This window comes from Ceratina calcarata, unplaced genomic scaffold (genome assembly GCF_001652005.2).
Source record: "Ceratina calcarata isolate Rehan_Ccalc_2016 unplaced genomic scaffold, ASM165200v1 scaffold88.2, whole genome shotgun sequence".
Lineage (NCBI taxonomy): Eukaryota > Metazoa > Arthropoda > Insecta > Hymenoptera > Apidae > Ceratina > Ceratina calcarata.
The window spans coordinates 710,436-737,465 of NW_017180156.1; the positions used below are offsets into that span (position 1 = coordinate 710,436).

The following is a 27,030-nucleotide window of genomic DNA, read 5'->3' on the forward strand; positions in this document are numbered from 1 at the left end:
GTTGGGTTGGTTGCGCGTCGAAGGCAGCCCTACGGACGGGCTTGCAAATCATCCGGATGCATCATACCGCAATTACACGGCGAGAGTTCATTTAAATGCAATAAATAACGTGCCACTCATTGTATCGTGCCATCTGGGGAGCACGCTCTTTCCTCTATATCCGAACTGGCTCTACAGCTTTCCTTTTCTTCCTTCTCTTACAATTAGATTCGATACACAACAATTGTTTTCATTTATTCAATCGACGAAGCCAAATGCGCGAGATGAATTGTATCGGTCAAAAATCATACACCTTTAATTCCCTTATAAAAGATAGACTCGCTAATAGCATTATACGCTAGGTACACAGCCGGTAAAGCATTTCTCGAAATCAAACAAGCATAAACGTAAAAAATGGATTCGGCATAGCGAGACCCAGTCGCGGAAGGACGCGGGACGATAGTTTGTCCGTTGTATTTATCGTTCTAAATCTCGGACGGCTTTAATGCGGCCATAAATCGTGGGAGGGTGGTAGAGGGGAGGAGGGCACGGCCGGGGCGTCCCATCAAAAAAGAGAACGTCCCGGTCGTGTCCCGGGTGAAATATTTCCAAGAGTTCCCGGCGACGTCCGACGACGCCACCCGCGCTCTATCGGGGATAATTCGACGAGGAATTTGCACATTCCTGGGAACGTGTACGCGTGTAGCACGGCGTCAACCCGGTGGCGTCAAGCGTCTTCGTCCGAGAGATCCGGTTGGTAGAGGCGTGTATATGCGCTGACGGAGAAAGAGAGAAGACCGAGGCCCTTTGATGTCACGACATATCAGCCGGACGATCGGCCGACGCACCCTTATAAACAAGGGTTACTCGAAAAGAAATCGCAATAATTTATACCCTAAGGGCTCGGGGCCAGCGGATCGCGTGTCGCCCGGTTACTACCTACCTACCGTATATATGCATACACGCGTGTCCTCTGCTCTACTCTACAGGCCCGTTGTCTGTCACGTGAACGGAGCTTTTCGTTCCACGCGAAGCGTACGTAAGTACGTGCCTTCCCCGCCGCTATTGAGGAATCAATCGACCGCGACTGCCGGACCACGACGTGGCTGTATCTACTTGCTACCTGTGCGCAATGGTAACAGTAGCTTCGCGTGCGTCGAAATTTGCGTTCGATCAACGGGACAGTAATTTAAGCAGCGGAACTTGGAAAATTTTATCGAATTGAAAAACTGTATGTAATGTGGATGTAACCATCGCGGGGAGAGGAACGAGGGTTTATCACGAACCGGGGGATAAATGAAGTGCCGACAAGTCCAGTTCACCGCGAGGAGGTTAATGGGAATCATAACTCGTGCGTGGCATTGTGGCTCAAACGAAACAACAAAGCGCGGCGCGGCTCGCGGTTCCCAAGCGTGGCGCGGTTCGTTAAAGGGCTTTTCCGGAGCGCGTTAATAAACGAGGCTCGCCGGTCATTAATTTAACGCGGATAGAACCCCGAGACGTCGATCGACACCCGACTTGTTCGGTAATTAGCGAAATCTCATGATCGCAGAGTAATAAATATCGCGTGATCCATCCCACGTCGCCGGAATAAGCGTATTAGGATGTAAATACGATGGCTAGACTAAAGATTTTATTCAATCTTACGCGACGCGATTGAGACGGAGCAAAATAAACGAGTCAAGAATACACGTATGTAGATCGTGTGATAGCCCGGATCTACTTCTCCTTATCGTTAATACGATTTGAAACGCTGTTATTTACGATGCTAACGCATTCCTAATAATTCCAAGTCATGCTCATAACTCTGCAAGCAGTAATTAAAAAGCATTGATTAGGAAATTCTTATTAAATATAGGTACAATATAATTACATTGGTAATGAAATAAACACATAAGATGTTGCATACGATGTACTATGTAATATTTAAATCAAGTCTACTATTTTTTATTAGTTTTACTCTAATGACACACTTGTTCCACAGGATTTCATTAAATCAGCGGATGTGCGTGTGTGGAAGTAATTCGAATGATTCGATGCGCGAAGGCCGCGCGTGCAATTAATTGAATTACACGCTCGCTTCCGATTCCGCGAAATCGCGAGGAATCGACCGATTCGTACGAGTCACGTGCGACCGGAAACCGGAGGACAGGTGACATTTTTACGTCAACCAAATAAACCCTAAATTATGTCGGTATTGGAACAATTCCAAGTCTAGCTGGAAGACGCCCAAGCTCCCCACATCTTATCCCGATAGCCCGTTGCCCAGTTAAGATCCAAAATAAGAGGTGCAACGTTTTTAAAAAACCGATTATCGCTACAGCGGGAAATGCATATTAGCCTTATCTGGTTTAAAAACGAGCACGGGACGAAACGAACAGAACGATTCTGGCGTAAACGCGGAAATAAACGCCGCATTTCCATTTTCTCATTGACGTCAGTCTTCGGAACCGGAACACTTTCGGTTGTTATTAATAATCGATTGGCAAGGTACACAAGACGCACGTGCTGCAAAACTACGAGGGGGTGACGAAGACCCTGAAACACCTAAGCAGTCGATAAAAGACGAATGGGAGCCGCGCTGAGGCCCCATGGGTGCTAGCCTGCGCGCGGTTCAGGGTGGTCCGGCAACTTTCCGTCGCAGGAATGCAACAACATAACAGAAATCGTCCCTCTCTCTAGTCTCTCTTCCTCTCTATTCCCCCTTGTTTTATTTTTCGTTCAAAATCCTTTTTTTCCTCTCCCGATCCTTCCCGCGCCGCGGCCCGTCGCGTTGCTTTATTTTTATCATTATTATCGTCGTTATTATTTTTGGACGAGCTGCAGCTCGTCGGGTCTTTTGCGGAGGATCCCGGCTCGGCGAAGGTGGAGCCGGGCCCGATGCCGGATAGCGGAGCGGAAAGGAGGGCGAGAGGACTCTCTCGGGCCAGGCCTAACCTCGCCGTATACACGCGTTCATCGGCCATGCATCATCCTTCGTTTCGTGAAGAGAAACCAAAGGCCACCGCGGGGTGCGTTACCTTTGCTTTGCTGCTTTGCCTATAGACGCCTCGAAACGCGCGGGATTCCTCTTGCTCTCCGCAGGGATACATGGCCGAGAGCAATTTGTATTAAATACCGATTCAAATGATATCTATTTAATATCCCCATTGTCCTCGTTCTAGATTTTTACAGGCATGCGAATACTCGTGACATCGATCACGATCCATCGCGAGCAATGAACTTTATCAGGATAGAATGTATGTAGACTTTACGATAAATCAGCCGCGGCAGGCATTCGACACGATGATCGAACGGTGGAACACGGGTTCCTTCCGGTTTATCGGGCGTATACTCGGAATACGAATATAATACGAGTCCGGGGGGCTTTGCGAGCCTCCCAGCGTGGTACCAGCGGAGCACGGGTAATGAGACGGCCCCCGACCAAGAGGAGTTGATATGCCCAACCCCATACGGTCTCCGACCATAGTTCTTTTACTATAGAACAACCGCACGTCGCCAATGACTACAGCTTTGCTGTTATCTCCGTGTAATCTACAAACTACGTTAAATAGCCAGATTTATTTTTACTCTGTGCGGTGACCGGGCGATTAAAGAAATATTTAATTCATATCGTTCCTATGCGAGTCCGACAAACACAATGGGTTCGCGCGATGGTAAATCACGCGAACGGCCGGCTTCCGTGACCAGCCACCATATTTCCTGTAAGCGGCGATTTTCGCGTATCCGTTAGCGAATTTTCATAAATAATCCGCGAATTAACGTAATCGGCTAGCTAACGGAAATTTTCGCGCACTCGATTCTAACCGGGAATCTATTTAAACGTGTCAACCGTTTAAACTTTAAAGAGCGATGGCGATTTCCTGAACGCGGAATCAATTTGCCTAAATCGGACAGCGTATGAAATCTAATTAATTTTTGCAATATGCTTAAAGTATACTCGTTTCTGTTTCTCAGCGCACGTCGGAGAGTCTCATCTCGATGATACTGCTGTCGATCACGCACATAGGACAGCGAGGAAAGTAGCAATCACGGCTTGTACGATTTTTCAACGAGCCAAGTGGCTTTTACCGGCGAGCCGCCGCTGGCAAATCGAGCGAGACCCGGTTTTCTGAAATTCCTACGTTCTGTAAAGGAGTGTTCACATTACCGTAAGCGTAGTGAAAATTCTACGTGGAGGGGGGCGAAGAGGGTGTAGGCTCCGCCGGGGCATCTCTCGAGTCCAAAATTTCGCCTCCCACCACGTAGAATTTTCACTACGCTTACGGTAATGTGAACACTCCTTAACACGACTCGAGAAGAGAAAACGCGATACAGACGTACACCCTCGAAGGCGAAACAGAAGAAGTAACTTTGTGAAGGGATGGCGATCCGAAAAAACCGCAAATCGTGTAGTAATTCAAGCCGCATTTAACCGCAAAAATGATTATTATCAACGGGCACGTCTGGGTTCGACTCGTATTAACCGTGTTCGAAATCGGTCAGTAATCTTCTCCTCGACGTTCACAACTCGACAAAGATTGAAGCAACAATTACTATCGAATCATGTTCCGGGTGCTTTTACGGATCGAAATCGCTTCGGGAAATCAATGAGAGATGATCGTTTACACGGTAACCGGTACGGTTCGATATCATTCATTAAAAATAATGTACAGCAATCGATAGAAAAATGGATACAAGAATGCAATGGTCGAACGATGTTACGACCTATTTATAATCTAAAAGTTCAGAGTATTTATGAATATTTATGACAAAGCAGAAGTATTCGTGTTCACGGAAGTGGAAATCTGTCGCGGGCCAACAACCCATTCGCAAATAAAAGAGGCGGCGAGGGCTAATAAAGTCGGCATCGGGTTTTAGCGAATTTAAGGGGAGCCCGGTAGAGTCTATAGGACCGTGGGCAAGCAGCCATTTATCCACCCCTTTTCCCTTGCGCGCGCGAGGGGTGCCGGGGACGAGGCCACCTAAATCTCGTCCCGGGCAAGAGTTGCACTCAATATTGTGACCGAAGGTGTAACGTATCGCGTTTCGCGTTTCACTATCCTCCTTTTCGCTTCCCTCGGCGCGGTTTTTCTCGTTTTAACCCTGGCGCATCCGGATCGTTCCCTGGATAGGTCTAGCTGCACACACATCCGAGGCGCTGATTTGATGCACGTTTTAGATACGAGGATCGGCCAACCAGACGCTGAGATAACGAGCTGCTAATACTCGGGCTTGAAACTCGAACATCGTCGGAGAGCATTGAAACTTTTCTTTCCTTTTTCGGTGCCGCGCGGAGCGGAGAAGGCGACGTGTGGTGTAACACGCGCGCGAGGAGAAAAGACGACCGAGGAGGCCGAGAGAGGAGGCGAACCGAGGCGCCAACCGCTTTACCATTTTCAAACTAATTATCGGCAGTTTGCGCTTCCGTGTCTCGTTAATCTTATCGCGCTCGCTCGCCCCTCTTTCTCCTTTTCTTTTTGCAAACCACCGTGGAAATTGAATAGCATTACGCGTAACGAATATCAGTTGTTCACCTTTATGAATGTTTTATGAGTTTTGCTAACACGACGTTTTTTCTTCTTCTATTCGCTTCACTTACTTTCCTTAGTACTTCATAATTTAAACGACCGTGTTCTTCTCACGGAAAGGAAAAATCTCTCCAGGTTGATTGAGTAGGATTACCGGCGAGCAGGTTAAGTGCGTATATACGCGTATACCAGCAGTTATTTCGCAGATTTAGTAGGCACACAAGGGTCGGCGCGTGCTGATAATGCCGCCTCAGCTCTCTCGCCCCGTCGTCAGCGCCTACCAAACGGGGGCGAGAACCGTTGCGCCTCCGCCTTTTCGGAGAGAGTGATTTTTTCGAATTCTCCGGCAAATTAGTCCTTCGGCCTTGGCGCGCGGTTAACGCGTGCCACCCCGAAACGAGATTATAACCGAGAAAGGGTGAGACCGCATGAATTTCATTAAGCTCGGGGGATCGTCAGTTTCGTTTGTAAGTTATTTCGAGCGCGAGTTTTGTAAAAACCAGATTTAATGATCGGGTGGTATTGAAAAGATTTTTCGAACCCATCATTTCGATCGGACGTTAACTGTACTTGTTTCTGGGCTTAATTATTTTCAACGTCCAATCAGGCCACCGGAACGCAGAACTCATGTTCTTTCATTCGTTCCCCCTAGTTTCGTTTCTTACAAAGTCACAGAAAATTTAAAACACGCAATCCGCACTTGCGCAACGCGGCTCGGCGGCGGACGTCACGAACTTCGCGCGGAGGTACAATTATGCAAAAATCGAGCGTATTCCCTTCAGATTGCGGGGTACGTAGGTTAACCACACCTGCACGCAGAGCCAGACATACGATTAAATCCATGGGCATGGGTAATGAGATGCGTGGTCGACTTTAAGTGGCGAGCCACGAGTGAAGAGGTATCCCGGCAACCGGTCTCCCAATGGTTCGTGCTCAGGCCTCCCTGTCTCTCTTCTTGCTCGAGTATCTCCTTCGCAAACGTCACGAATAAAAAACGATACTTCAATGTTGCTCTCCTCACAGCACCTCATTTTCTCTGATACGTCCCTTTGTCGTCGCCCTTTGACGATACAATTTCATTTGCCAAAGCTCCTGAATCCTACTCTCATTCTTTCATGTACGAGCGTGTCTAAAATACTTGTGAATAAAATTGGGTTTAACTGCGGAACGACCAGGGGGCATAGATTGCTGATTACGGTATGGGAGAATACAATTAGAAAAGGGAATCGCGCGCACGGTGGTTACAATGGTCGAGGTGGCTGTGTTCGGAGGAACTGAGTCCTGTGGGCCTATGGGCCTGCCGGAGAAAGGGTCTCGAGTATAGTGGGGGAAACCAGTGATGGACGTACTCCGCTGCTCACCGAGATGGTTCGGCCTAATAACTTTCCGAGGCTAGAAATGGCACTCGCGCGTGCTACTCTCCCATCGGAATTCTCTTCCCTTAATAAAGTGTCCGCGACGGGAAATTGATATATGTAACTAATCTCGATATAATATCAATTTTCTGTGTACAAAATGTTTGATATAATAAAATTTAAGATTCTGAGGTAAACTAACGGAAGTAATAAAAGTTCAGGAAGATGAATAATATCGTAAAAAACGTGAATTACGTAGCGGTGACGTAACGACACGATTGGTGGCTCCTAGAAAAGCGCACTAGGCACGGGAAGGTATCATGGACACGGTTACAGGACTCTTGACCCATAAAGCATAGGAACAAGTTCCTATATGACGGGACCTCTCTCACATACATATAATATAAAGAGACAGAGAGAGGAAGAGAGAGACGGTGAACGAGAGGAGGCATAGGAACGAGCCGAAGGCCGCCTGGCCATCGTGCATCGAAAAAACCGTTTCCCACAGCTGAACTTTGCACCGAAACGCCGAAGATAGAACACGACCGTTTTACATCCGCGATAATTAGCGTGTAGCGTAACGAAAAAACATGGATAAAGAGAAGACTGATTAATTTATCTTGAATCCGACGGAAGTCCCCTTTCATTCTTTCTCTCGACCTTGCAATGATATAACTATAATAATTTGTCTCGGACAGAAAAGGAAGCAACCGTATGATTGGTATTGTGACTCGTCGAGCTCCACACGCTACGAAGTTGATACACGTCCGCGCGTTTTGCAAGATTACTGTCCTCCTCTCGGTGAGCTCGAGTCGAGCATCTGATAAAATGATCGGTTGTCGAAGGAACAAGCTATAACTAGAACGCTTCTGTTGCTTCGCCCGTTCGACGATTTCTCCAGCGTAGATTCAATGAAAATGGTAATTGCAAATGGTTTAGAATGTCAGATTTCTAGATATAAAAAGCGAACAATGATACCTCTTCCCAGGCAAGTAAATAAGTGGCGGTGCGTGCAATAAAAAGTTGAGACAAATGCTGAATCTCTGACATTAGACGGAAGAACAACAATCTACTACTAAGTACAATAAAAAGAATTGGGGCATGTTCCTATGTAGGACACGTACTGATTCGTAGCGGTCGGGTGACAAAACATTCACCGGGGATTCTTCCCCCGGCCGTTAAAAGAGCAAACAGAAGGTGGCTTTATTAGCATACGATTGGCACCGTCCATCTTAATGCCCCACCACGGTGGCCCTCTTTCTTTCCCTTTCCGGCCTTCTTTGTCCCGCGTATCTTCGAACAATGTTTATGCCCGTGTTCCGGCGATGTTTCGTCGGTACGCACGCGCCGCATCGAGGGCCAAAAAATTCACGTTCTTTCACCTGTTTCCTCGCCCTACTTGTGTAGACCTGGCAAACGCATTTGTACCTTACAAATTTTTACATCCAATCCTGTCCGTTCATATCCGTCAGAGATTACGATCGAACGATAATCAATATCGAGTACAAAAAAATTAATGAACATCCGTGCGTGCAAATTTTCGCGCGTCCGATGCGAATTGGTTAACCATGAGTTCCTCTTTATTCGACGCCAGCATTTCGAACCAAGGGACGCAACGTTATATTAGAAAGACTGCGGAGAGAACCGATTGGTCGTGGATCGAGATCGCGGTTAAAGGGAGAGAAGTCACAAGGCTCGGGGCGCGAAACCTCCATGGTAGACGCTTATTATTGTTTTGCCTTATTCACGCTAATAATCATCATTACTGTCGTGCATCCGTGTACAGCGTAGCAGTCGGTAGTGTAATCACCGTTGGAAAAAATTCTTAACCCGTATGGAATATTAGTCGATATTTCTGCGAAATAGTTTACATCGAAGGATGTTATCAGGCTCGATTACTATCGTGTTAAAAAATGATGCTTTAATGATGAAGATCTGCAGTCCCGATAAGAAAATTAATTCTCCATTGTTTTAATTATAACATCTTCCGGGCACGAATGAATAGCTTTTTATCGTCGGAGAGATCAGAGACCTCCGTAGTAGAGTATCGGACCACAGGAGAAAGAATTAGAAAACTGAAATTAAAATTCATACAAAGAAGAAGAAGACACTGATTTTGTTTAGTAGCAGGAAAGGGATTCAACGATATTAATTTGGCTTCTCTTCCGCCTCTGTACTCTTCATTAACCGCACTCTTCACCCTCCCCTTTCTTGTACCAATTTCCGTAGCCTTATGCGAATATAGCGCGTTAAGATAGCGATCAGTGGCTATTAATTTATCCTGCGTTTAGATCAGCTACGATAACCGATCCGTACCAGCGCTTCACAGATATCTGTCAGATCCTGTTAACAGATTCTAGTCTGGACAAAATTACGTGCGAGAGAACGTCGGAACTGTACACGGTTAAAATTTTCGTATGAATTCCGAATTTTCCAAGTTCACAGGCGTAATAAATTACCGGCAACGGTTGGATCGAGAAAACGTATTAAAAATGAAAGGAACGCGATGAACTCGTCGGGGTCGTCCGAATAACCGTGAGATTCCAGTTTTTCCGCGGAAAGGTCGGAAGACTTGAACGCGAGGCCGGATTAAAGTAATGATTCTTACGTGTGCGCGGGATTTGCGCTCGCTATTTCACCTCCTAGGATGAAGAAGAGCCACTGTCGGCAGTTTGTCCTGTCTTCCGCCACGCACTCTTTATTACCCCGTTCCCTTCTCACCCTACCTTTCTCTCTCTCTCTCTCTCTCTCTCTGTCTCACCCTCCGATCCCGCTTCCACTTTCGGCATGCACCCGCGCGCGCGATTCTGTACAAGTTCAACACATTTAGGGGGTTATCGTATTATGTCGAGTCACGAACTCGTTATAGCACGGCAAGACGGATCGGCGCTATAAAACCACTTGGTTTCAGTTTAACCGAAGGGTGCGCGCGATATAACTGGTTTACATTTTGCCGCCTTTCTTGCACTCCGTTCATCGTTCCCTCGCTCCCTTTTCCAAAGGCAGCGCAGCAGAATTTTTTTCACCGGCCTCTAGTCTCGCCTTCGCGAGGAGATACGATCATTGGATGAAATCCTATCTCGCGTCCACGTTTTCTACAGGAAAACGAGAGTGAAAAAGCGCCGAGGCGAGGGAAACAATGCACGTGCACGGGTCAGAAGGAACGGGTGGATATCACGATAGAGAGGGAAGCCCGTGGGCCCGAACGGGAAGCATCGACGGATCGGTGCACGAAAACGGACGAAGAACCTCCGACCGATGCACACACCTATAGTCCCATCGAAACCGGCATTTTGCAAGCAAATTTCAAGTCTTGCGCACAAATTGCTAGGTTGTTGCTCCGGCCGAAACAACGGCGAGAGGTACACCCCCGTTCACGAGTCTCGGGACACCGTAAATGAATTCATTCCTTTCTGTAGATTGAATCGGTATTTTTTTGTTTTTGTAAATAAGTTGACACGTCGCCGTGGAACAATGTGGAATGATAGAATCGAAACGCGCGCGCTCCGTGTGAATTCGCGCGCTGACACGAAATCCGATGCATCGGGGAACGTGGGAGACGCCGACGAAAGGTGTAATTTTAGTTACGGAGAGTAAGTAATGAGGAATCGACAAGCTGAATAGCAATTCCGTGCCGTCGTACCTTCATCCCGAGCGAGGGATCCTCTCAGCGCGATATCGTATTCCCCTTATGAATCCGTTCTCGCAACTGTGTTTCACGAATACGAAATCAATCAAATGCTTTCCAATGATACTGGCCTTAAGACATCAGGTACAAGAGGCATACGATCGAAAGATTTTTATATGCAGATTCAAGACATGTGACTGTTTGTTATTTTACCATGTTATGCTTGATACATAAAATTAATTTGACACATAAGAGGCAATTTAGAAACAAATGGGTACCAGGTAGAAGGAAACGATCTTGGATCGAATCGATCCGACGGTAAACTTCTTCGGGGCAGAAGAAAAGGAATATGGAATACGATTACTGAAATTGTAGAAGCCTTGATGCGAGGTTAATCAATAAGTGGCTGATCGTGACGTCCCAAGAAATGTCGCGAAAGGAATTTTCGTAAAGTTAGCGAGACTGGTTTTCCATTTTAAGCGAGCGAACCACGATGGATCGAAGGAGAAGATTGTTAGCTATCGAGGACGCACCGCGGAACCTTTGACTAAGTATACACGTTCGACAATAAGTATGGATCGCCGAGAGAACGTTCCTTCGGAATAACGGACCACCCCGGCTCCTCTTGCGTAAAATCGTTGCCTAGACTGAGATGAATCCGGTGACGAATGTCCGAGCAAAATTAATCAACGTTTGTATCCAGTTCAGTAGTGTGCAGTTTCGTCCGCGAAACCCGTTCCTCGAGCCGCTTCCCTTTCGCGCATGTGACTTCTCGGCTGCATTCTGCACGACCGCCGTCCCAGCATTCTATCGTAAATCCTCGTAGGCGGGGCGTGAATGCATATGCGTTGACGTCGTCCAAGAATCGCGTACAAAGTGTATCGAATTCGTACGATTCATGGCTTCTCCTCTTCTTTTCCTTTCATTAAACCAGTCCACCGGTACCTTCTCTTTAACTTTCAGTTACTAGTAGCATTCCCGTTCGTTTTTCACTTCCACGGTAATGTGAGATCCTTAGATTTCCGGACCCCACGTTCGATGGATCGCGAACGCAGTTTAACCGAAACGTATGCACCGAATTTGTCACCGTAATAAGAATCGACGAGCCGACAGATTCAACCCCGGATAACTGGTATTTACGATTACGGAGAGCACGATCGACGAGGGAAAAGTCGACGAGGTGTCCGCGACGGATTGAGCTCGACTGGCCGGGCCGCGGCGAAACCCGGAAGAAGAGCCACGGTCGGTTTTCGGTGGTGGGTCTAAAAGAAGGTAAAAGTAACAGTTATGTTCATTGTCGCGACGCGGCGGTCCGGCCCCAAAACGTTTTATGACTGTTCCACCGTAAAAAAAAAGGCTGAGGGTCCCTCGTCCTGTGTATTGGCTTGCGTAACACGGATCGAGATGCCTTAACGGGGGCTTAGTACCTGTCTCGCGTCGCCCGCTCTTTTCCCGTGCAAAATGTTCGTGTCCGAGGACGAAACGTGACTGCGCGACCGTTTGCCAGTTTTATTGCCAGGTCCAGGCAAATTACGACGACTTTTACCGTCTATTATACTCGCGTCCCTTCACCTCCAGCCGCCCCGTCGTTTTTTCCCTCGTCGAGAAGCCGTATCGAGAGTCAAACGCGGTGGTCGGAAAAGATATTTATGCAAAAGTACAACGACACGGTGATTCGCAAGAAGCGAAATGATAAACCGAGATCGTTGTGATTATCCAACGGAGCGATAATGGTGTCGGAATAATTTGTTAGAAGATAGCAGATCGGTAGATACGTAACGATAACGGGAGAAGGTGAAACGTTTTAAATTGTCTGCATACTCCGTCGCTATTAAAATAACCATCGAGAGAACCAGTTTTGAGATTCCGTGGCGATAGCTATCGGCGGGGCGACAGGTATGAAGTATCGCGTCAAACCGATCCGTTCTATCAAGTACAATTCTACTTTCTGAGGCGAATCGTTTACGAATTTCGAAGTACCCCCGCGATCGAACCGAGACTCACGAAACGCGTTCGAGAATGAGTGCATCCCGGTCAGAAACGAGGTTTCCTCCGATGCATCCTGGCTTTCCATTAAAAGCGCATGCATACGCTAGCATCGGCGTGGGCAAAGCTGGCCCGCGCGTGTAATATATAATATGCGGTTAGATGCAAGACTACTTTTAACCATAAATCAAACAGCCGACTCTGCGTGCATTCCTAGAGAAAACCTGCTCCGGTTAGAGAGGAAGGGAAAAAAAGGCAGGAACGAGGAACGCTCTCTCGCGCCGATCTCGTCTAATGAACGCGGTTATTCCTTCTCGAACGCACCTTCCGTCAACTCTTCTCCCATTATCTGGCCTCTCTTTTTACGAACCAATTGGAACGTGAAAGAGAAAACCTTTTCCTTAATTAAGCTGGATTTCGCGAACGGATTACGTTGGAATTTTGGAAAGCACTAAGGAGTACGAGATCACTGTTTTTATCATATCGTCCAGGTTTTTACCCAGGTTTCAATTTAACCGGCAGATCCGGCCTTCCTTCTTCGAAATCACGATCTCGCGCAGGGTCTGTAAAAATGACGTAGAAAGGCCCCTCGATTCAATTAACGGAATTAACCCATATATAGAACCCTATCTCTCTCTCTCTCTCTCTTCCTTTTTCCGTTCGCTTGGATAAGAGGCAATCGAGAGTCTAATCGATTATTTTCGCGATTTCCCTTTCACGATAACTGGAACTGCGTTTTATGTAACACTAATTTCCCTGCAAGGGAATCGACGCCGATGTTTATACGAAAGGAACATCGACTAAGGCTACGTGTTCTAGAATTGAATAATAAAATTGGAACACTTGGATATTGGTTCGAATGAATATCAATCAAACATCTCGAATGCCTTGTAACAACGGTCAAAGTTTTTGAATTATGATACCAAGAAGCGCAAAGGGTGTACGAAAGGGGGAAGAAGGAGAAGAAGAGAAGAGGGCTCTCGAAAGGCACGCGCGAGCTCCCCGCTATTATTACGACGTTACGTGGAATTACGGAGGCCACACGATCCTCCAGCACACGCGTGTTATAGTCTTATTACAAAATCTTCAAGGTCTTCGCCGAGAGCTCTCGTCAGGGTTCAACAGGCGGGAAATCGAGTTTCGCGCAACTTGGAAAACTCGGAAATTGGGAAAAAAGAAGCAGCAATAGGTGCTGCGAAATGCGTGGGGTGGAGAAAAATCGTGGCACGCCGAGAGCGACAACGTTACGATAGTCATAAATCGCTCGGGCTAATGGCACACGACAAACGTTTGTCCGTACCTAAGCTCATAATATCCGTTCATACAGGCCTAATATCGTTCCCGGGCGTCTAATAAATACGTCGGGCAGGTAATACGTCATAACTTTTCCACCCGTCATGACGCGATACACCCACGCGCATCGATTCCGTCGATCACGTCTTACCATCATCACAGCTTTCAATTTCATGTCCGTATTAAAAATGAAACTTAACATGAATTAAAAATGTCTGTTATTAAAAAGCAACGCTTGTACGTTCACGGTTGTGGTTCTCATTGCAATTATCTGACTTCCTATATAGAACAATCTACGCACGTGTCTCTGTTAGTAACGAAATCAGTGAATGGGTTAATAAACGCAGGCGATGCATTACGCTGAACAGCTACCGTAATGTCTGTGAGTTATAAGGTTCTTAACAGAGACTCTTAATCGCTGTATAATGTTGTCCAGGCTCTTTCTTCTTGCTCCTCTTTCTCTCCCCTTTTCCACGTTCTCCGTCTCGATACACGGTCGCCGCAGCGCATGTACATGCACAGGTACGTGTGCATACCGATAAAACAAACGTGTCTCGCGCACGTGACGAATGCGTAATTTCGCCACGGACGAATGAGCGTCCGCGCGTTTTTAGTAGCGCAAAAAAGACTCCAGGATTAGATAGCTTCGTCGTGTGCAAAGTTATTATTCATTGACTCGGCGCGGCGCGTCGATGCAGCAGTGATTCATGCATCTGAAATTCGGTGGCGCTTCGAGAAAATTAATTAAATCCCGCCGATTAATCGACCTCGCTCTGTTCCATTCTTTCTCCACTGGTTCTTTCGACAAGTATCATCGAACGAAATGAACGAGACGCGGCGTCCCAAAGATTAATCGTTCACCGAATATTGCAGAAGTATGCAACATCTTATTTACATTCAACGCGATTAGTATGACGAGCGGGTAATAACGGATAATACCGAGAGTCATTTACGCTCGTTTGAGAGGCAAAAGAAGAATAATGAAAACGGATAGAATCGTACATCATCGAGCGCGAAAGCGACGGGAAAGAGGCGGTAAAATTAAGAAATTTTCGTTCCGCCGCGGCGCACAGACCGTCGAATCAGGCAATTATTTTAAAAGGTCAAGAGGTCCCATTTAAATTTATGCCCGTAGTCCTTTCCCACCCGCGTCGGCGGTCAATAGCTACGAAAATAAATGGGTACGCGAACGTTTTCGATTCGGTTCTCGCGCTTTAATCGCGTCTCGGCGTTCGGCTGATTTTTCTTCCTTAAACAATACGAGGGGAAAAAGTGTATGCTTACAATCGTGTGTTCGAACGTTCTACAACGGGACCACGCGTTGTTCCACTGTCGATAAACCGTATCGGTAATTAGCCGTCGTTCAATATTCATAACATTTTTTTTCAGACCGTGGAATCGTTGAAACCTGACCGGAATGAGGGAAAGGAGACGAAGGGAGGCGGATACCTAGCGAAAGCATTGTGCGGTCAGGTCGCCTAGGCCGGCAGGTGCTGTAATGGCCGTCAGCCGGGGCAGCCGTGGGCAGATCGGGTAAAAACTGTTTGCGTGAGTTATAAACGTTCCGAGTCTATTTGCGGTAACGTTCGATCGCATCGTCGGGTATTAATTGAAATACGGGAGGGGCTTGGATGGCGCCCGGACAAGAAATCGGGACGCGTCGAAGAATATTCCTTTCAGCTCTCTTTCTCTCTCTCTCTCTCTCTCGGTTTAGTGGAAACGGCGCGGGGTACAGACCGAGACGATCATCGATTTCAACGAGTTCCACGTAACCGGCGGCGAGGCGTCGCATCGAATTCGTAAGTAACGCAACGATGGAAGATCGATGAGAAGAAGAAGCGTTTAGCTCCGACACGATGTAGATTGTTGCCGGGTTTTACCGAGTGTAGAAACGAGCAACACGATGAATACTTAACCGGTGCGTTAATTGCACGATGAGTGTCGAAGTGATCGATCGATCCATCCGAGGCGCGTTAGATCACTCTCAAGGTTCCCGCGCGTTTTATACGATCCATCTGCTTGAATTCCCTATGGAATTTAAAATCGTCCAGAAGCAGTATTGCTCCACGCCGAAGACAGTGCTCGATATTCGCTGTTGCATGACGATTTTATTCACGTTCGTCCGTCGAGCGAGGTACATCTTCATCCGTAGGGCAACGGGAAGGTATTCCGCAAAAACGTGAGCAGGAACACTTTTCGATTCAATTATTCTACCTTGTAGCCGTCGTTCCTCACGGGCACACAGGTATACCTACGTATCCTTTGTCTGGCCGGTGTTGTGTGTAGTCGTTCCGATCGTCGAGCACCTAAACACGTTCTTCGTGGCTACGAAGCGCGGCCGATCCAAAGTATGCATTATCTCAGCCCGGAGCAGTGAAATGGCAGTCCGCCTATGCCTGTGTACTACGCTACACGGGAACCAAGAAGCCGAACCAATCAAAACCGCGCCGTTTCTCCTGTCAACAGCCTTGAAGGCTTCGAGTCTCAGCTTCTAGAGCCAACTACCAATTTTTCCTCTTTTTCCTATCCACTCTCCCTCTCTCCTACCACGCATTTACTTTGCTCCAGCGCCTGATTCCGAGGCTTCGAGCATCGCGCAACGTGATGAAATATTTCGCGGCCAAACGATTTACAGCCGTTTTCTTTCGTGCCAAAACACAAGCTCATTAGTCCGACCGCGCGGCGATCTAGTGATCGATAGAGATTGGTCCCACAGAGAAACGCGAGACGAGAAGGAGCGCAGAGGTTCTCTCTCGTTCTTGTATCGGGAAGCAACAACAATCTGAGAAAGCGGTGTAATTGATAAATAGCCGTTAACGACGAACGGTACACACCGGAGAGGGATTAATCCCGGGGCCCGGCGAGGCGAGAGCGATAACTCCTCCCGCATGAAATTTGCAAAACAGCCAGATAGCGTATGGCCTGTTGTCGGTGTGTAAAGGCGGGCTAGCCGGGCTCGTACATGCGAACAGCTCGTCCATCAAATTGAGAACCCTGGGTAGGCAGTTATATACGCCAGCCTCTGGACGTGCGATCACCGCCTGTTCCCTCGCGCGCGTTACGCGCCCGTACGGCCCGCGTTCCTCTCCGATTCTTTTCCTTACGGCTCTCAGCCGCGAATAAACCATCGCTATTGTTTACCCGTCTTTGCTGTCGCGACGACGTTCAGATACCAGAACGGACACGACACGTGTATCCTTTCTCGTAATTCTCGCGCGAGATTAACTGTGTTACGTCCGAGGATAATATCGCTCCTATCTCGCGATCGTGCTCATTCATTTCCCGTCTCGCTTCGGCCGTTCCCTTCCATTTCAATTTCAGCCTTCTCGAATCGTTCTTCTATTAGTAATTTGGATGTTCTCTGTATTTTTACAGTGTTTGGTCGCGTCGAAACGGTGATACTCGCGAGCACGCGATAGTCGATCGATAATCGTGCGAAAATAACATTACGGGTGTTTACGGGAATAAAAAACGCGATGCAGGATATAAGTGATTCCCGCGATCAGAAATTACGCTTTCACGTGTGCGGTAGCGAATCCCCCTGACACCTGTGATTAGTACCGTCAAGGTTTTCATGTACGGAACGCAAGAAGAGTATAAAAATTGATTAACGATACTCGGGCTCACGGTGGAATTACGCGGTCGGCCATATGCAAATTACCAATATCCAGCAATACATTTTGATCGATGTTTACAATTACTTTTAATGACACGGCTCAGTAGCATTTTGTCTCGCCGTCCCTTTTCTTTACGGCACTGCTACCGTTGATAAGCGTTCAAAATCAATCCAGAGAATGTTGCATACAGAGAATCGAACAACAGCTAGTAATTTTACGAGATTTATGGTCCGATATCGCTGCACATAATTCATGTCCGAGACAAGTGCCAGCGTTTAGCAACAACCTTGCTACCCTTCGCGCGTAATAGGGTGCAGACGTGCAAAAACAAGTAGGAAATACATGTTTCATTTGCCGTAACTAGGACATTCGTCTCTCATCGATTACTGTCAACTCCTCTTCTTCCTCTCCTCGATATTTACGATGTCAAACAGTCTTTTAATCTTCCTATTCCGTTCGAATAACGTAATTTGCGAGTCTAAATATCTGATGTCTTACAGAACGATGCGATTGTATCATAAAAAATTGAAGAAACAAGATGAATTCTCATGTATCTGATTATGACGAAGCTTCATCTACGTTTGAGGGATCTCTCGTAGAAATATGAAAGAGGACTGGATTTCTTGAGGAGCCCGAATGTTTTTTGAGCGAACAGTACGCAGAAGCGGCGGGCGTGGAGAAGGGAAAAGGGCGTAGTAAGTCATACGGAGAGGCTCGTACGTCATCCTCCATCCGGGCCAACGCAACACATGGAAAGGGTCTGTGGTGCGCCGTGCGCCTCCATGCAACGATGAACGCGCGCCACTTGGTTCGCCTCTTTAGGTCGGAGTTCGTGCGTGTGCGTCTGTGAGACCAACACGGGGACACGGCACCCACACTTTGCGCGGAAGGTGCACCTCTATAGGAGAGGCCGAGCCACTTGGTCACGGGCGTGCAACGCGCACGCCTATGCTCGACGCGGCTCCGATCTTTTCAATTTATTGATTGTAAATTAGCGCCTTAAATGACCCGTGAACGGTACCGTCTCGTCACCGCGTGTGTCGTTCACCGTGCGCGACCGGAAGCATCGGCCGGCCATCAAGATGGAAAGATCTCCCGGCCATCTTCGCCAGCCATCAAGGTACATTTTCGAATTACATTCTCACACTCGTTTTTCTACATGTTTAATTACTTATTATCTGACATTTTCCAGGATCTCATCGAGCAAACAGGTGTGTCGATGATGGAAGACCGAGGAAATCTGGGCGAACGGTCGTTGAGTAACCGAAGTGAAATGAATTAATAATAACTGATGGGCCGTGAGGGGTTGCGCAGTTTTTGTACAAGTGAAAACTTGGGAAGTTTTTATACCGCACGCGGAGGAGAGAAGAGAAGCGGGACGATCCTTGGTCGATACGCGAAGGAAAATATGGCGGGTCTGTATTACCGGCGGGACCCGGAGCGACGATAGCAGTAAGCGTGGAGGGCGAATAAAGGGGATGGGGTAAACGAGCCGAGCCACGATTTCGTCGTCGTAAACGTCAACGTTACGGTTACAGCGTTGTTCCTGGCTGGTTTATATTGAACGAGGTTGCTCCCCGAGGTACGTAACACCTACTGGCAACCGTCGTATCGTCGAGCACCAGCCATACTCGTTTCCCGACTCGAGAACCAGAGAAAGACGGAGAGAGAGCGAAACGAGTGGGAGACCACGTGGATTTTACGCGGGAACCTTGCCTCTCTATACTCCGATTCCGGTGCTGTGAGTTCAAGGTTCCCTGTTTCTGTCCTCTCTAACGCGATAAAACGACTAATTAGAAAGTGTCAAGCATGTACGTGTAATCCCTGTTGCGCTCTCATCCCTCTCGCGCCAAACCCATTAATATAATTTCATCAAATGCAACATTTTCCAAATTCGTTTGACAATGAGTATTAAATGAAGCGACATAGTTTTTGGCACGAACTCGAAAACTTTCACCCTGACACGATGGAATGGTCGATGAAAAGAGTGCCGTGAAGATTAAATAAGAGGAAGTGGAGTGTATAAATAAGTTTCGCAATTTTTTAATCAATTTCAAAGGGTCAGCCCTGTAAGGGAACAGGGTTGGATTATCGAGCGATTCGATCTTCACGGTACGCTTCCCCCAACGCGATTCTCCTTTTTGTTCAACTGTTGACTCCTTCTCCTGGATACTAAACGACCCGGGGAAGCTCATATATTTTCCCTTAATTATTACAAAACTCGACTACGCGAGTTTTAAACAAGGCCAATTTGAATCATTGAATAATTCAACCTTTAAGTTTCCTCTTTAAGATTTTTACAAATAGTCTCTGGCAGGACGTGACAAGGATGAAATAACTATTAACAACGTCGGTTAACAGTAGGGAAGCCAGGGAAACGAGGCAGTTTTACAGAGAATAAATGAACCGCGGGGGTGTACGAAATAGTATTCGAAGCTCCGTCTTCACGCCCTCTAATTACCCCATAGACGCGGCAGACCCTTCAATGAGGGGTCATAAATTTCAGCCGCGTTTGAAAACAGCCCTCGAAAGTGATACGGGAGGACGGAAGAGAGCCTTTTGTGAGCCGGTGCCACTGCTCCTTGAAAATCATCAGCCACGGTGCAACGGAGCGTCGATAAAACTAACCAGCCGTTCAATCTCGCCAGCGACGATAATTTTATTGTCGAATAGACATTGTAATTCTCTGCCTCCCTCCTTATCTGAATAAATGTTGGCTATCCGAATAAGAGAAGGGGCACGTTTACACGTACATAACGATAGGTTATATTCCCCCCGATAGCGTTATATCGCTTCATTACCGTAACATTAATAAGAGAGACATTTACATCTGGAAACGGTGGCGATACCGACGCTAACGCCGGCCGTCATAAATCACAATGAGCTTCAACCGCGTGTACCCTTTGATGTTTATCACGGCCAATGATACAAATGCATTCCGCGCAATCAAGTTTCTTCGGGCAGTCGAGAACGCGCGTACACGCGACGCGGCGGTAGTACGTATGCGGTACCTCGAGGAGCGTTAATGCTGTCGCCGTAACACCGATCCGCAATGAAACGGAGCTTTAATGATACCCGTCTATCGATGCTCGCTGATTTGTGCGATTTCGCCGACGTAATCGCTTATTGCACACTTAGCAACGACGTTTAACGCTGTACCGTTCCCGGACTGATAAATGTTCTGCGTCGGACACTTTATTATTTACGGTGATGACCAGGAAGATATAATTTCTTTCTCTTAAAATATTGCACGAACATTACATTATTGTATTGCATATACATGACGTAACGTTGCTCATTTCCAAGATTGCGATACGTATTTTTAGCTTGTACATTGTCATATCTATTCGTTTGAATGAAAAATAATTCGTTTGGCAGAAGTACAAGGACACCTCTTTCCCGATGCAAAGATAAATAAATTGTCGACGCGCTCGATACCGTCATTTTCTAGGCCAGTCACGAGACGTCGACGGCAATAAAGTAGCGTCCCGATCGGATGGGTTCGGCAGAAGTGCGTGACGATACGGCTAAATTATTTATTATTAGAGGCGACGTTGATGGCTCTATATTTACCCGTACGTTTTAATCTACGAGGAAATAATCCATAATCCTGTATCGATAAATTTTCGCGACGCGTGTATCGGCTTGTAAGAGCGCTTTGCGGAGAACACTTGCCGCCGCGAAATGAGTCAACGGACTCTCCCGTAGGCTGCGAGAGAGCGCATAGAGCAAACCTGTTCGACGAGAGCGCGAGCCGATCAATCGCCAAAGCCCATTCCTACGATTCCACCTACGATCGTAGGATTCCCGCGCGCCGATTTGCACGCCTATACAATCGCACGCTCGAATCTTCCTCTACCTTACAGGAAAAACATTCTACAATCGCTTTCCCTTAACCGAGCGCGTGGACGATTCATCGATCATAAATCTTGTTGCAGTTATTGAATGGATGACGACCGAGTTGATTCAAGAACACGCGAGAGCAAGAGGAGGATGCTTTTTTTTCTCCTCCCCGAGGCACTACCGAAAACTGGCGTTAAGACTGCCTTATGAATATTAAAAATTCTATCCAAAGGTTCAATAACGTTATTTTCGCGTCATCGAGACTTTTGTGCGCATAAAAGGAGAGACGGTCCGGTAAACGGAGGAAAGAATGTGGCGAACCTTAAACTAAACTACTGGAGCAAAGAGTGAGAGAATGAGACTAGAAGACGAATATAGGGTAGAAAGGAGAACGAAACCAGAGAAGGAGAGAGAAAGAGAGAACGAGGCTAAAGACGAACAATCTAAAGAGCCCAGCTGAGTTGGCCGAGTTAGAGGGAAGAGAACCGGCCCTACCAAAAAGCGAGATGGAGCCTCGAGAGGGCCTCGGTGATTATATATCTGGCTACGGCGGCGAGGAGAGAGGCTACGCACCACGGGATGTGGTGGGACAAAGACACAGATAGAAACAGCTGACTACCGGAATTCGGGGTTCCGGAGGGGTGAGTACGACGAGGAAGGCACTTGAACCCCAATTGGACGAGGGCTTCCCCATTATACACGACGTGCCCAACGATTTTACACGCACTTGACTCCATTCTACCTATCCACCAGACGTAACTTTATCGCGTACGTACGACCGATTTTCCACGATCCAAAACTCCTAACGTACGTTCTAAACGCGCTTTTCGCCAAGACCAGGACTTTCTAAACAGTATTTACCAGATGTTCGATAGAAAATATAATTTATAACTAATCCGATGCTTCAAGAGGTCCCGAATAGATCAATTTTAGTTGGACCAAAGGTTACAGCTGGGTTCTTTTAATCCGGAGGTGGAGAAAAGAGTGACCGAGAGAGGCGCCTCGGGTTAATGATAACCCGAGGTGTCACTTTGCACGTCGCTTTCACGCGGCCGCGTTAGTTATTACCAACACCCGGCGGGCACGGTGCATTCGTTCGCGCAGAAGCCAACAGAATATTTTTAGTGCGGTGCCGACAATAAATCCGTTATCTCTGCCGAGCTTCGTGACGGATACGTCGTATTTCAATCGACGCACAAATAGACTCGGCGAGAAAAATTACAACCAGTTTTCGATGTAACAACGCAACGTCGACTTACCTACGCGCCGACTATTGTATCGCGTACTACATATCCGTGACTTCTATTTTTCAGAGCGGAACCAAGGTTCGAGTGATTTGTATAGTTCGTTCTACGTACGGTGATAGAATTTCACGTGAAAACTCAGTGCGAGGGTATGAGATCTGGAAACGTTTCGGGATTCGAGCATCGACCGTGAACCGTTCGACGATCTCGTCCGACGCTGGATAAACTCGATCCACCACGCCTTTCCCGACCACGTGGTGGCCTTCTACGCGCAACACACACGGACCGACTCTCTCCCCTAAGCAGCGCTTATGGTCGTACGTTCTATATTTCATCGCGGCTGTTATGATAATCGTCGTGGTTCATACGGGCGATAGAGACAGAGAGCACGTGAATGTAAACTCACCTGCTATAGCCATCCAGGGGTAGAAGGTATGGTTGGCGGGTTGCTGGTGCAGTTGCGTGGCAACCGGTTGGCTCGCGGACGAGTTCAAACTGCAGGTGTTCCAGGACGACGTTAGGGATCTCGAGGAGCTGTTGTTACCGGGACTCGACGCCGGGTCGCCGCCTACGAGACCGCCGTAGCTACCGACCCTGGTCCCCTCGGGGGTACACGCCGAGGGGCGGACCACCGAATTGCTCTGACTGTTCGCGCCCGAGGTCGCCGACTGCCAAACGTCCTTGACGGCCGCGGCTGCCATCACCGCCGCGTAACCGTTCTGATGCGCCGCTGCCTGGTCCTGCTGTTTACAATCCTTGGTCGCGGTCGTCGAGTAGGAGGAGGTGGTGTGTCCGGTCGCCTCGGGCGTCGACGAGTACAATTTACAGGCTGTAGCGACGCTCGCGTCGTACGGTGAGTCCTGCGGCGGTCTCGTGTTCGTACCACCGCCGGGATGGATGCCCAACGAGGACGAGGTGTGATGATGGTGCTGCGTAGACGCGTACGGTGACATGCCGAGGCCCAGAGGGAAACTTCGGTAGGCGGCCGCCGTGGCCGGGTCGTGGTGTTGACTCGCAGCCCCCGTCTGGTGGTGGTGACTTCCGTAGAAGCCACCCGCAGTCTGCTCGAAGTACGAGTTCATTATCCCGGGTATTTTGGAGCACTTTGCACTATGAACACCGGCACAAAGAGAAAGAAAAAAACAAACAGTGTCGCGCGACGCGACCCTCGAGGGTCCAGAGAATTGTTTTCGGTTCGAGTTTCTCTGAGAACGACGGAAGAGTACACGTGTTCGTCGTAGTTAGTCGCGACCGATGACAGAGTCCATGCTCTCAGCGCGATGCGTCGACGCGTTCTGGAGATCGTTCAGAGGTCCGTTCACTGTTCAAGGGTTACGGTCGCGTTCGGTGGTTCGCGCCAAAAGGTGGGGTGCGTCGTCTCGGGCCGATACGCCGTTTGACGCGCGCGGTGACAAGTGACAGCGTGGAGACCGGGTGACCGGTAAACAAACGATCATTAAACCGTTCTTAAGAGGTCGTAAAAGTCATCGGTAGGTATGAGCGCGAGCGGGGTTCGGTGTCAATGTCAGTAGACCGTAGGAGCGTGATTCCGAATGGGACTCATGGCAGCGGCGGGGGCTTTTATTGCTTGTTACGGTTAGCGCTACCGGGCAGGACTGTAAACCGGCGGTCTAGGCGGTGGTGGAAGCCGAACCAAGGCGCGGCAGCGATGATCGTTAAATCGTTACGACGCAATAAACCGGGGTAATAAGACGAGCTATAAAACTCTCGTGGGTCTCTCTGAACCGCGTGCGCGGCCGGCACGCGATGACGGTCTCCCTCGCGGACACCTCCTCTCCCTTTCTCCTCTCGGTTTCGGTTTTGATTAGCGAAAACGCGTGCGGAGTATTTTCCGCCTATTTTCCGAGTCGGTGCCACACGGGAATACTCGTTCCGTTTTATGCGGGGCCGATCTCTATCGAAGGACCGAAGCTATTATACTGCGCTCCGACTCCGCACTGCACTAGCACTAGTCGAAATGTGACTTCGCTCTGATGACTGCGAGGCTCGGTACGAAGCGACGTACGAAGGGGATCGTAACGAACCACGGTATGCCAGTGCGGTGGTCCACGGCACACTACCGCTTTTCTCGCGCCCCGTGTACCGCCACTCTGTGTACCGTTCTCTCTGTCTCTTGCTCCCTCGCTCGCCTCCTTTCCTCTCTCTTTCGCTCTCCTCGTTCCGCCGTCCAGCTCGTCCTCTCGCTCGTTCACGATCGTTCGCGTATACCTCTCTCTCTATCCTTTCCACTATCATTCCCTCTCTTCCTCCGAACCGATACGGTCTCGCTCGCGCACACTCTTCCACGGTGTACCGCCGCGTCGTCGCTGCTTCCACTGGCCGACCAGGCGGCTCAGCCACGGCCGATGCTTTTCCTCCTTGTCCTTCGCGCGCGACGCGACCCCCTCCCCGATACGATAACCGAGTTCTCTCGCTTCGACTCGTCACCCCCTCCACGAGTGCCCACTCACCCTCGCGTTCCATCTCGCTCCACCTCTCGACGACGCGCGACGCGTCGCGTCGCGTTCTCCTTCTTTTTCTCTCTCCGATTCTACGTTCTCGTTGTTTCTTTCTCTCGATTAGAATACGCCGCCGCGTTCGGAACGACTCGCGGCGACGTGCCGCGAGATTAAATTCGTATGGGACCACGTTGGTCTCGGAACACCGGATAAGACCAGATAAGATGAGTCCGGTCGAAAGAAATCGAGAGGCTGGAGAACGGCGAAGGAAGCTCCGAAATCGACGGACAAACGCAAAGGGACGAAGATACCTCGGACACCGGGAGAAACGGGTATAGAAGGAGAAGAGGATAAGGAGCGCGCGGCACAGGGAAAAGACGGGGTGAGAGAGAGCGAGAGGTGAAATCGCGGGGGCTAAGAGGGAGACCGAGGAGCCGTAGGAAGCTTGCGAAAGTGGTGGGAGGGGGAAGAAAACAGGGTGCCAAGGGAGGAGGTTATGCTTAAGGACCAATCAGAATTGAATTCGTCACGAGTGCCGAGCCGGCAGAGCACGAAAATTCCTACGCCTCGGGAAAGTAGTTCCAAGTTGAAACGACGCCCATGACCGGTTAGGCGCCGCCCCGCGTTGCCCCCACGCCCGGATGGAAAGGTCGCGAGGAGTCGCTGATACACAGAGACCGTAGGCTACCGAACTATACGCGAAAGCGCTGCACGACACGCGCGTCACGCAACGTTTCCCTCTTTCCATCCCGCTTCGCCCCGTAAGCCACCCTTCTTCACCCCTGAAAGCTCGGCCAGGATACGCGCACCGCCACCTCTGAACATCCTCGGGAACTAACGCTGCCAGATCCATTCAGACTCTCAAACGGCCAACATCAACGAGGCACCTTGCGATTATCGTTATTGGCGAGAACTCGGTCCCGGATAGTTCACCCTTGTACGTAAGCGGCGGACCGTTCGATCGACGAGCCGCGAACGAGTAGAGCGGCTCGACGTTTGGGTAGACGCGGGATATATTCGGGTCGAACCGAACCGGTCTGTCTCGAGATCCTTCGATGACGACGAGAACGTTATCGTAAACGTCCGTTTAACGAGACTGCTCGAGCGGTTTTACGAACCAATTAGACCACGGTGGTCGTACAATTAAAACGCCGTAAAAGTGAGTCGAGGCGCGGCAAGGGCGAGAGCGAGTGGCCGGTGGCGCGCGCCGGTATCGGGAATGTTTATTGGGATGTAAATGTCGCTGGATTATCGCCCCCGCGGTTCGCACCTCGTAAATTATTCCGTAACGAGCCGAGTAATGCCCATCATAAGCTGCTCTCCGAGGGCCGGATCGGGCTATTTGCTCGTTCACTTTCGCCATTATCAATGTTTAGGATACACGAACCGCCTATCTCTTCCGAGGAAAAAGAGCCGGTTCTCCTTTAGGAATCACGGGACGGGACCCGATCGTACGCGCGACGATGTTGTGTCTAGTCTCGCGATATTCGTCAACCTTGTGCGAGTATTTATTCGCTTTTGTTCGCAGTCGTTTTTTATAGCTCGTTCTGACGCCTGTCTTTATTAAAAGAATCGGCAAGTCAAAGAAATGAACGCATGCAGTAACATATGTTTCACGTTCGATGTTTGAACGCAGAATATATCGTAAGATGGTGGCAGCCACCCCAATTGATGAAACCCCTTGATGAGGAGGCCCGATGCACTTTTCGCTTTTGTGGGACTCCGACAGGTGGTAGCCCGTTTGCTTGAAAATCATGACGGCAATAAACTCGGGTTTTATGACCACTTGAACAGAATCGTAAAAGTCAAGGCCTTTAAGCTTATAGCGCGGTAGGACGCGTGTCGAATATGGTGGGGGCGTGAAGAGAGGCCACCATAACGCCGGCAAAGATTGGGGGAAGGGTGTCAGGGTGCTGTGTGTGGGTAGCCAAAATGGGCCTAAATGCCCCTTTTAAAACGCCATTGAAGATAACCAGCACAACCACTAAAAGGGGTTTTATTTAATGACCGGGGCTGTTCTCACAAAACCGGACACTGTTGCTACCGACGACGGTTACCTGATGGCTTCATGATTATTACAAGTTTCTTATTATCCTTTTCTCTTTCGCGCCGCGTC

General features: G+C 48.7%; 1 protein-coding gene across 1 annotated transcript in view; it reads right to left on the minus strand.

Annotated features, from left to right (window-relative positions):
* The window catches only part of Ubx (ultrabithorax), an 84,694-nt gene extending 61,157 nt beyond the window's left edge, over positions 1-23,537 (minus strand). Inside the window, exon 1 of the mRNA XM_018035168.1 lies at positions 22,862-23,537. Within this exon, the coding sequence (XP_017890657.1) occupies positions 22,862-23,537 (676 nt within the window). The remainder of the gene's footprint in view (positions 1-22,861) is intronic.
* Positions 23,538-27,030: the final 3,493 nt, after the last annotated feature.